At 43.7% G+C, this 12,280-nt stretch overlaps 1 protein-coding gene across 1 annotated transcript in view; it reads left to right on the top strand.

The window, feature by feature from the left end:
- Positions 1-12,280, top strand: part of PHGDH (phosphoglycerate dehydrogenase) — a 36,679-nt gene that overhangs the window by 2,449 nt on the left and 21,950 nt on the right. Inside the window, 4 exon segments of the mRNA XM_049765923.1 lie at positions 7,128-7,279; positions 9,212-9,277; positions 11,691-11,745; positions 11,848-11,946. Of these exon segments, the coding sequence (XP_049621880.1) occupies positions 7,128-7,279; positions 9,212-9,277; positions 11,691-11,745; positions 11,848-11,946 (372 nt within the window).

Below are 12,280 nucleotides of genomic sequence, written 5' to 3'. Positions count from 1 at the left end.
GACAAGGTAATGCCAGAAATCAAACCTGGAACTCCCATATTAAAAGTTGGAACTCTAGTTCTTTGAATGATTTCTTCCTGCCAACCCATTTCCCAAAGTTCTTTGACTTCCCCTGTGATTTCAGTGTCTGGCTGAAGCCATGCTACTAGACTCATCCCTCTAGGCCCAGGCCTTTTCTCATTGGGAAGGGAAGCATGCACAGACATGAGGAACGTAATGGATTGCCGTGGCTGATTTGGCATAGTTTGTAAGGAACAGGTATAAATCTTGCAAATCAGTGACTTGCTGTGCTGCTTTTCAACCCTGTGGCAACTGGGGCCCAGGAGCTGAGAGGACAGTTAAGAGGGAGTGCCATTCCACATCATCCTTATCCCGGGGCATCCCCCAAAAGCTACTCAGACAATAGCAGGCAGCAGAGAAGGTGCAGAGAATGATGCATTCCAGCCCTGAGAAAGTCAAAGAGGGAAAAACTGTGTTATGAAATTATACTGTTAGAATAACTGTTATAATTGAGCATGGAAGACTGCATGGCAGATGCAGGCAGATTTGCAAAGGGACAGATATTGTATAAGCAAGGAGAGTGGAGAAGAGTCTTGGAGAGATGTGTGACTTGAGTCAAAGATGGCACCATTTTGGGCCTCTCAGCAAGAGCTAGGAACACAGGAACTGCCAATAAAGAAAATGCTGACTGGCTGAATCAAATCGCTCGATTATGCGATTGCAAGGCAAATCCAAGGAAGTTGGGGGTAGAAAGTTGAAGTTGGAAGAGGCCTTGAAAACAGGACAAATGGGGCTAGTCCAAAGCCTTGGACACTCTTTGTCTAGAGGTGAACTTTGGTTATACATCTGGAGAGGGTAAATCTCCCTTGATCCTGCCTAAAGTTATGCATATTAAACAAAGCATTGGCATTGTTATGCTGCCTCTCAAGGTCTGTAAAAATATAGTAGACTGTTGGGGGGGGGGTTGTATCGCCTCTTTAACCAGTCTGCCCTTTGGTAAGTGGAGTTTAGAGAGGGTGATGGATGCATTAAAGAGAGATTCAATGCCTTTCTTGAATACAGGTGGAGGTGGAGGAAGAGGGAAATTGGGGGCATTGGTGGTGGGAATGCTACACTGGTGAAGAGGGGTGTTGTTTTTATGACTGAAACCCAACTACAATCATGTTTGTAATCAAGGTGTTTAAATAAAGATATCATTAAGGAAAAATAGAGAGAGGTTCAAATGGCTGGCTCTTTGGAAATGAGTTGGGAGAGCACCAGGAGAAGGACCTGGCTTAGAACTTGATGCTGTAGAAGTGAGGTAATAAGACTGTGATATCTGGGAAAGGTCCCTATTCTGTGTCCCCTTTTTGTGAGTTGAACTTTGATCTTTCACCCTTGGATGGCCACTTCAAGGGAAGCTTATTTCTCCAGTGTTAGCTGTGACCTAAGGTGCCATTGGTGATGGTGAAAGGAAATACTTAGATATAGTTGCACACAAAAGTGCTTCCAAAAATGTGTGCAGTCTTCTTTCCTGTTTCCATTCTCACCAGCTCTGAATATTTAAGTTGTCAATGGATGCTTGAAAATGTTCCAATTTCAATTTCAATCTTCTGTTGAAATCTTGAGTTTCAGAATCTTTTTTTTTTGTTTGTTTGTTTTTGTTTTTTTGGGGGGGTCACACCCGGCAGCGCTCAAGGGCTACTCCTGGCTCTATGCTCAGAAATTGCCCCTGGCAGGCTCAGGGGACCATATGGGATGCCGGGATTCGAACCACCGTCCTTCTGCATGAAAGGCAAACGCCTTACCTCCATGCTATCTCTCTGACCCGAGTTTCAGAATCTTATAAATGACTGGCACTTTGTACTCTATAAATTGCTTACTTATACTTTTTTACATTTTACTAGTTATCATTAAAACCCAATTTTTTTATTGTTGTTGTTGTTGTTTTTGTTTTGGGGCTACAGCTGGTGATGCTCAGGGGTTACTCCTGGCTATGTGCTCAGAAATCACTCCTGGCTCAGGGGACCATATGGGATGCCGGGGAGATCAAACAGTGGTCCTTCCAGAGTCAGCCTCATGCAAGGCAAATGCCCTACCGCTGCGCCATTGATCTGGCCCCTAAAACCCAATTTATAGCAATTTATAGGAGGTTTCTGTTTTGTTTATTTTTTTTGGCCTTTGGCCATGCTCAGGGCCTACTCCTGCCTTTGTGCTTGGCCATCATTGGTGGCAGTGTTAATGGTCCATGAGGTGCCACGGATGAAACCTAGAACCCCTAAATGCAAAGTATGTGCTTAACCTTAATTTCCTGTTTCTTTTGCTTGGGGGGTGGGGGAACAGGTACATAGGAATGGCTCTTCACAATTCTCCAGAGGTCTAAGGCCACCCCTGGGTATGTACTTGGCTAGGTGCTGATAGGAGTCCACAAGTGTCTCCCCACTGCTGATTTGGAGATCACGCAATGAAACCTAGTGACTCTTCATACCAAGGGCTCCAGCCTTTTGAGCTCTTTCTCCATCCCCAGTGGAAATTTTAATCATTTTTGATGCTGTCTTTACTGTATTTAATCGCACTAAAACTCCCCGTATAACACCCAACACTTTCTTTCAACTTCATTTGTGGGATCTTGGACCATACAGAAATTTAAATTTTGAATGTCACCAAATATGTTCATATTTTTTTTATAGCTTCTAGTACTTGTGCCTTATCTCTGAAAAGTTATTCCATCTTAAAAAAATAGTTTAAAAATGCCCCTTTGTTTTCTTTGAATGATTATATTTAAAACGTTCTTTAATTTGTCTGAATTCCAAAAAATAATCTCCTTAGAACTGTTCTAAGAATGATGTAAAGTTTGATGCCTGTGATGCTGAGCTCCTAGTAGGTGCTTCATTGATGTTTTCTTTGTTTGTTTTTGGGTCACATCTGGCAGTGCTCAGGGGTTACTCCTGGCTCTATGCTCAGAAATTGCTCCTGGAAGGCTCAGGGGACCATGTGGGATGCCGGGATTTGAACCACCAACCTTCTGCATGCAAGGCAAACTCCTTACCTCCATGCTATCTCTTCGGTCCCTTCATTGATGTTTTTATTTGTCTTTTTTAAACTTTATTTATTGTTTAGTTGATTGGTTGTTGGGCCACACCTAGGAGTGCTCAGTGGTTACTCCTGGCTCTGCACTCAGAAATCAATTGTCCCTGACAGGCTGGGGGACCATATGGGTGCCTGGAATCAAACCTGGTCCCTCTAGGGTCAGCCGCGTGCAAGGCAAATGCTCTACCGCTGTACTATCTTCCCATCCCTTGGTGTTTTTATTTTTAATTTAGTTTGTTTTTAGGGACACACCTGGCAACACTCAGGTCTTACTTCTAACGTCATATACCTTGCAGGGTTCGGAGACCATCTACAGTGCTGGGGAGCAAACACAAGTCAACTGCTTGCATGACAAGTCCCCCACCCCGTACTATTCCTCTGGCCCCGTAAATGGTTTATATGCCTAATGCCCAAGCTGATGATGCTGGTCCCATGGAGATGTAGAAGAGAAGACAGAAAATATTTTCATATGTATTTCTTGTTTTAAGAATATAAAATAAGCACGTTGAATCCAAGCTGTGGGTCTGAGAAAGAATAGCTAAATATGAAACAAAAAAATAAAAATTGAGGAATTGGAGATGGTACAGTGCATACAATGCTTACTCTGCATTTGTCCAACTGGAGCTCCATCCCTGGCATCCCATGTAGTCCCCCTAGAACCACCAGGAGTGATTCCTAAGTGCTGAGGCAGGAGTAATCACTGAGCATCACCGGGTGTGGCACAAACAAACAAACAAACAAACAAACAAAAAGTTAAAGCTCAATTTAAATCTCCATGAAGAAATGAAAATTTTACTACAGGAATAAAGTTGAAATGAAATATTCAAAGAAATAAAGATAAAGGGGCCTCAGTGATAGCACAGCAGTAAGGTGTTTGCCTTGCACACGGCTGACCTAGGATAGACCTCAGTTGAATCCCTGGTGTCCCATATGGTCCCCTAACCCAGGAGTAATTTCTGAGCAAATAGCCAGGAGTAACCCCTGAGCATCACCGGTTGTAGCCCAAAAACAAAACAAAAAGAAATAAATATAGAGGGAGTGAATGGTCAATAATTGGGGGTATTGGCAATAGTTTCATGGAATAGAAGTTCATTGCCTCTAAATTGTGTATTTGTGACCTGTAAGGGGAATACTTTTCTTTGTGGCCCATGGTGAGCTCTGTCACTGCACAAAGGGCTGTGCTGACCCCTCTTTGCCAGGCACTCACTGGTTTTCAGCGAGATTGATTATTGTAGTCAGGTATTGGCAGGGCCCTCATACTGATATTGGCAGCCAGCCCCAAGTTTTCTCTGACCTTTCAGTGTTCTCGCACTGGTACACTCGAAGATGAATGTGTGGCAGTGAATGTCAGGGAGTCTGTCACTGTGAGCACCTTGAGGAGTGGGACTGTGACTTAACCCCATATTGACAGAGCCTAGCTTATTTTCAAAGACTTGTATTCCAGGAACCCCATAAGTGGAAGGAAGAAGTGAAGAAGAGGGAAGGAAAGTGGAGGAGAATTGGGCAGTCTTGATGTTGCTAGGCTTGAACTACCTACTTGTATAGGAGTCTTTGAATTTCACATTTTGAGTTTCTACTTAGAACTTTATCCATGTGAGGGAGGGTAGGATGTGGAGTGCCCATAAAGAATTCTGAGTTCAGCTCTCTGAGGTAAGGCTTGAAGCAAACACTGTCTGAGACATAATTCTGTAGCTGCTCGTGAACCATTCTTGCAGTGTTAGAAATCCTCCAGGACTATGTACTAGCCTATGTACAGCATATTACACTTCCCTCATATAAAACTCCATTTATGTCATTTGTCTAAACCTGTTCCTAGACTTCAATATAGTAAGTTTTGGGGCTGGAGAGTTAGCACAGCGGTAGGGCATTTGCCTTGCAAACAGCCAATCCAGGACCAATGGTGGTTTGAATCCCGGCATCCCATATGGTCCCCCAGGTCTGCCAGGAGCAATTTCTGAGCACAGAACCAGGAGTAACCCCTGAGAGCTGCCAGGTTATGACCCCAAACCAAATATATATATATATATATATATATATATATATATATATATATATATATATATATATATATATATATATCATATATATATAATAAGTGTCAACCCATGAGTTTTCTTTGCTTGCTGGATCCCTGTGGGGCTGGAAGAAAGCCAGCCTTGCATGGGCTCCAGCTGAGCAAACTTCACTTAAGAAAACACAGAGAAAATACATGTCTCATGATCAAATATTACTCTCATGATCAGACCTGAGCAAGATCTGATCAGCCTTTGAAAATATGTTTTTGTACAGATGGGAATGGAGTGCTGATGATGATCCGACTGTTCTTGGCAGACATGGGACCAGAACCCTGTCCTCCTGAGGTCCTATTTGCTTCTCTGACGACCCTTGCTGCTTCTTCACTGATCTGGCACTGTTAGTTCAGGACATGGTCTGAAATAGGTTCAGGACCTATCACATTTCCTGGAGATTTTCTTTGAGTGTTAGGGCAATACATTTAGTTTGTGAAAATTCTGGATTCTGGACTATAGGATTCTGAAAAAGTCTAAGAAAAAGAGTTTTGGTCTCTATTTCAGCCAGGTAAAGTGACCACAATGAACCAAGGAAGTCTTACTTTATCATTAATGTCTATTTTTAATCTAACCTTGCTTGGTTTTCTGATCAACTGACAGTAATTTAATGTTTTTTATTCCTTTATGTTCTATACTTTGATCTTTGTTTTACTAAATATTTTTTTTTCAACAGTTGGGTCTCAATTTATTTTAGTTGAATTCACATTGTTTTAATACATGGGTGTCAGGTGATGCATTATAAATCTATACTTGTATAGGCAATATTATTTTTATCATAAAAAGATTACTTTCAAGGAAAGAAGAGACTAGTATCCATCTTTTCTCATAGAGTTACATTCTTTTACCCAATTCTTTCTTCCCTCCAAATAACTACTGCTTTTGCTTCCAGATTATAAATTTGCTTTTGTAATTTGTTGTAATTTGTTTTTCACTAGTTTTGTTTATTTTCCACAGAAGAGAGAAGTCATCATATTTGACTTCTGAATGTGATTTATTTCACTAAACACAATTCCTCCTAGATTCATCCATAGGGTTGTCAATAGCAGCATTTCACCTTTTCTTTTTTTTTTTTTTTTTTTTTTTTGGTTTTTGGTTTTTGGGTCACACCCGGCGGTGCTCAGGGGTTACTCCTGGCTGTCTGCTCAGAAATAGCTCCTGGCAGGCACGGGGGACCATGTGGGACACCAGGATTCGAACCAATCACCTTTGGTCCTGATCAGCTGCTTGCAAGGCAAACGCCGCTGTGCTATCTCTCCGGGCCCATCCTTTTCTTATAGATGACTCCATCGTATTCATCTCCTGCCTCATCATGTTCACTTAATGGGGCTGTGGGGGTGGCCACACATGTGGGGGTTCAGATGCTAATCCTGGCTCTATGCTCTGGGATGATTCATGGCAGTGCTAGGGTTTGAACCAGGGTCAGCAGCATGCAAGGTAGGCAGGTGTCTCAACCCTGTCCTATCTCTGCAACCAATCCCAACCTATCATCTTGCCCACTCATGGCACTTCATACTTGCAGCCAACACTGAAATGAATATGGAGATCAAATATCCTTTGAATTGGTGTTTTCATTTTCTTTAGGTAAATAATCGGAAGAGGGATAAACATTGCTACCTTTTATTTACTCCCTTTCTTCCATGCAGCTAGCCAGCATTTATTGCCTCCTTTCCACCCACCAGAGCCAGGGTTTACAGAGTAGAATTTGCCTTCTTCAGTAGTTCAGGGTCTGATGGCAGAGGAGCTAGCTAGCTAGATCAGGACAAGGCACCATAACTGCTGATCTCATTTCATTTCTGTTGGAGGGGACCCAGAGCTCAGGCTCACAGTACCTAAATGGGGGAGGGAACTGGATTTGAGGTTCCCTCCCTGGGAATCTTGGGAGGCCTTTTCTTCTTTGAATATTAAGTATCAGCCAGCAGGTACTGTTTATAGTTCTTCTGGTCTCCAAGATTGACCAGGTGAACCCAGATATTTCTCCTTCTGCTTCAGGACTGTGAGGGCCTCATCGTGCGCTCAGCCACCAAGGTGACCGCTGATGTCATCAATGCGGCGGAGAAGCTGCAAGTCGTGGGCAGGGCTGGCACGGGAGTAGACAATGTGGATTTGGAGGCTGCTACGAGGAAGGGCATCCTGGTGATGAAGTAAGTTGGGGAATCTGGGTGGGTGAAGAAGGGGGGACTTGAGAGGGAGCAGGTTAGAGTGAGGATTGTAGTGGGGTCGGGGTAGGCTGAGTCTAGACAGGTGATCAGCGTTTAGTGGGCCCCTCCATTGGTTCCTGGCATTGGTGGCAGCCTGGCAAGGAAATGAGAAAACTGCTCACGACTCAGTCTGTATTCCCTGGCCTTCCTCTGCCCCCTTTATTATGGCCTTCACTATGTGGCCTGGCTTGGCGACCTTAGCTTTCTTCTCTGTGTCACCCCCTGTCCCCACTCCCACCCTAATTCTGATTAGCACAACCTTTGCTATTTGTGTGACTCTGTGTGCTTTCTCTTCCTCAGTTCCCTGAACCCTTCTGCCTGCACCAGGACCCCAGTTGATTTTTGACACTTCAGGGTCAAGAGAGCCAACGTGCCCTCTCCCTGTACAGCTGTTCTTGCAGCAAACTGGGTCAGAAGCCACATCAGTGCCAGGGGACCCTCGTTTCTGGCTCCGGTCCTGACACTCAACATTGCTGTGGCAAGATTATCCCCACTCTGCTTCTCTGTTCCACGTCTCTTTTCTTCCCTAGGGACACTTCTTTACTTTTCCTTCCATCGCCCCAGTTGAGTCAGGTCATTTGACTGACTTAATGCCCAGAAGTAAAAGTGATCACCTCACTTATGTCCTTCCTGGAGCACCTCGGTTTGCTCTTCCTCCCCAGTTCCCATACGGCTGTTTCATCCAGGAAGCCAGGAGGTCTGACGGAATCGATAGATTCAGAGGCTACTTTATTTTGATCTTTTTGATTATTTAATTATAGTGTTTTTGGAGGAACACAGGCACAGTTCCAAATCTGGCTTGGAAAGGACGTACTGCAGCCAATTGCATTTTCTCTCTGGCCAATTGGACTCCCCTCCTCACCCCTACTTTGTTTATTTTTATTTAATTTTTTGGGGGGGTCTGCACTCAGTGATGCTACGGGTGTAACTCCTGGCTTTGATCTTAGGAATTATTTATGGCTGTGCTTGGGGATCATATGGGAGGCCCAACTGAACAGGTCAACCTGTGTAAGCACCAAACCTGCTGTACTATTTCTCTAACCTTCCTCTCCTACTCCCCCTTTTAATTGTTTAAAATACTATCTTTTGACTTTCTGTCTCCTTTGGACCTTCTTTTGCTGGAGGGGGTGGTGGTTTGAACATATTTACATTTTATGAATAAAGTTTTCCCAACCAGACAAAAGCAAAGACATAGAAAGAAAATTCAAACAAAAAACTTTGTATATGTGCTGCCAAAGCGAGCACAAAACAAAAAAACTTCGGGAAAGGGGAAATTGTTTTGTGTCTGCTCTCTTTTCTGTAAAATGGGCCAAGTCAGCCTTATGTTCTGTTGGAAGGTGTGAGGAATATTTGTTAGGTCAGAACCTTTCAGGAGATGATAGAGAAGTCAAAGAGGAAGAGAGAAATAATACTCTTTGCTTCTAATGGAAGCCAGCCAGGGACACCTACGGCGGTACATGCATTTTCTGTACAGAGTTGGCATAGCTTGTATGAGATGAATGAGTAGGGAGCAAATGGAAATGGATGGCTTATTGAAGACAGGTAGTTTAAGAAAGAACAGGAACCAGGAAAGGGCTGAGACACATGTGTTTCCCCAGGGAGTTAACATTTATTTACCTTAAAAAGAGCAAGTTTGTATGTACGGCTTTGTGCTGTTTTGTTTGTTTGTTTGTTGTATGAAACCATAAGGCAAAGGGGTTTTCCGTCCGCTCTGTTTTGGGGCAGGGGTAAGCAGAGAACTCAGCGTGGTGTCACATTTGGGAGGTTTTATTAAAAGCTGGTGAGTTCTTAAAGCCAGAGATGCAGAATATGTATTCTGGGGACTCTCTCTTAAACCAGGGCTGGGCCACTGATGTCTCCCCTTTTGGATTGTAGCACTCCCAACGGAAACAGTCTCAGTGCAGCTGAACTCACCTGTGGGATGATCATGTGTCTGGCAAGGTAAGTGCTTGGGTTCCCAGAAAATCAGTAAATCATGGCTCCTTTGGCAAACTGACCTGAAGAAACTTTGAAATATTTGGTGAATTGGACAGCATTGCAGATGGTTAAGACATTTCAAGGCAGTTGATCTCCTACTGAATATTTCTTACTGGGGTTCTGGCTCCATTCATTGATCTTAGAGGCAAGATTCTTGTGAAATTGTTGAAAAACACTCTTGAAATAGAGCATTCATTCATGCCTAGAGGTCTATTTAGATTCCAAGGTAGAGTTTAGTTTCTCTGATTTCCCCGGTCCCTGGGGCTTACACAGTGGGAACTGTCTTTATAGGTTTGTATTATGATAGAATGGAAAGAAAACTGTCCTGGACTCCCGTGAATTTATAACACCAAAATCTTAATGGTTAAGTCCCAAGTTTGAATTTAAGGTAGGAATTTTGGGGTGGAAGTCATTTGAGTGGAAGGGCAACTCTCGGATTCAATGACTATGGCACCTAATCTCGATGAGTCTTACTGTGTTGGATAGTAGACTGGAAAAATGATTGCCTCAGATATTGCTGTTCAACAGCAGTTCTCATGCTTGTAGTTAATGGGGGGGGCTACAGAGAAGATGGGTGAGCCTGAAATTTCTCCAGGTTTCTGATTAGAAGAGGGCCAAGATTCTCCACTTCTTCATTGGAGCCAAGAAAAATTGTCTTCTCCTATTAAGACCTTCTGGAGTTCAGGGAAGACCTGAAGTTCATTGTTTTTCTAGCACTTTCCTGATATTTCTGCCTTAGGAGTTCCTGTTTTTCACTGGTCAGTGGAGATTTGAGTGGGAGGCATTTAGGAGAAAAAGAGGATCGGAACAATTGGCACAATTAATGGCATGAGGCCTGGTACCCCATTTTACCTGTGCTATTAAAATCACAGGTGGTGGGCCAGAGTGATAGTATAGTGGGGAATGCCTTTGCCTTGCATATAGCCAACTCGGGTTCAATCCCTGATACCCTCTATGGTCCTCCAGACCCAGCAGGAGTGATCCCCAAACACAGAGTCAGGATTAAGCCCTGAGCACTGCCACTATGGCTCAAGAACCAAAAATAAAATAAAGCCACGGGTGGTGTGTTTACTTGGTTGTTTCAGGGCTTTGAAGGACACGGGAGAGATCTCAGTACAGTTTTCTAATTTGCTTGTGTCCTCCTCCCAACAGGGAAAAGCTCAAGAGTTGAGATAATCTCCCCCCACCCTTTAGTTCAGAGCTAAAACTAATTAATGAAAACTTGCAGTTTAAAGGAAGTACATTCCCAGCCACTCATCCTTGACCTCCTTCATTACAGAGGCATCAAAACAGAGGAATGTACCTGTGAAGGACTTACTGTGCTCTCAGCCTCTGATGTGGCTCATGGTCTGTCCGCCAGGCCTGAGCAAGAGCAGGGGTGGGGATGGCAAGGCCACTGGGTCAGCCAGGTGGAGAACACCTAAATGAACCAGATGGTAGGTCCTGGAACATAAGGCAGAAGGTCCAGAATGTTGCATTGGTGAAGGGAGGTATTTTGTTTATGACTGAAACCCAACTACAAACATGCTTGTAATCTGGTGCTTAAATAAAGATTTAAAAAACAAACAAACAAACAAAAAAGGAGCACAGGAAAAACAAGAGAGATAAAGCAAATGTGGATTTCACTATTTCAATATCTGTAGTTTGTAGATATTCCTTATATGTGTTGACCCTTATTTGTTGTGTTCTTGCTTCCAACGATTCTGTGTGATCTTGTCCTTCATAACACTTTTCTTAATTTTGCCCTTTGTTTCCTGCAGAAAATGCAAAGATATGGCTTTTGTGTTCATGATAGGAAAAGACAGGCTGGGGTATGGTGTGTGTGTGTGGGTGTGTGCGTGCATGTATAGGAATGAAAGTCTGATCTGTGACATCCACCCCAATCTTGCCTGAGAGTTTGGGGGCTTAAGAAAATCTTCAGGTAAATCACTGTCCCTCAGACAGTGGAAGATGTTCATAGGTGGTGGCCCTGAATCCCTGAATGAGAGAAATGAAAGCTTTTGAACTTCCTAGAAGCACTAGATGACATTACTCTTCAAGATCCCATTTTGACATTCTTACAAACCCTGAATCATCATCTGCTCTTGTTTTGGACTCACCCACACAGAGAGCCATTCTCAGTGGCTGAGGGAGAGTCAGACTCTGCTTCCTATTTCCTAGTTCGGAATGTCTTATAATGTCCTTCACATCTTGCCAGACTCTCCTTTTGCCACCCTCTTGGACCTTCCTCTGGTCATTTTGAAGAGCCCACTGAACTTGGGCCCCTGGTGAAGTAATAGTCAGCGACAGTGTTTACAACTCTTATGCTATATCTTCTTCCTGCTCCAGCCAGGGAACCTTAGTAGATGGCTCTACTGATCTTGTGTCTCTCTCACAGGCAGATTCCCCAGGCGACAGCATCAATGAAAGATGGCAAGTGGGACAGGAAGAAGGTGAGCATCCAGGCTTGCCTCACCCCCACACCCCACTTCAGAGTCCAGGTAGACCCCTGGGTCTGACGTTTGCTTCTTTGCCTTTTGCCTATTTGACTGCAGTTCATGGGAACAGAGCTGAATGGAAAGACCTTGGGAATTCTTGGCCTAGGGAGAATTGGGCGAGAGGTGGCTACCCGGATGCAGTCCTTTGGAATGAAGGTAAGAAATTGGGGAGTCCTGGGGGTGTGGAACTTCCTGAAGAAACTTTGAAAGAAGCAATTTGGTGATAGAAGCTAAAGATTTTGTCCTCAGAGTCTCCCCCTATTTGAAGTCTCTGATTAAATAAAGCCAAATAGGGAGCAAGGTATGGCATGAAGATTTGGCCTCTAGAAATCAGCTCCAGGGAAGACATGTTGGAGATTCTTTGACATTGAAGGATCTACTGACCTGGATCCATGTGAAGCAGAGAGGAGCCTGTGTTTTGTCCGTTGTGGTCCCCTCCTGCAAGGTCTTCATTGTCTTACTCTGTCACTTGTAATAATTTAGAAAACAA

Source organism: Suncus etruscus, chromosome 19 (genome assembly GCF_024139225.1).
Source record: "Suncus etruscus isolate mSunEtr1 chromosome 19, mSunEtr1.pri.cur, whole genome shotgun sequence".
In the NCBI taxonomy this organism is placed as follows: Eukaryota; Metazoa; Chordata; class Mammalia; order Eulipotyphla; family Soricidae; genus Suncus; species Suncus etruscus.
Note: the sequence above shows the minus strand (reverse complement) of the source record. Positions and strands in the feature narration are given on the sequence as shown.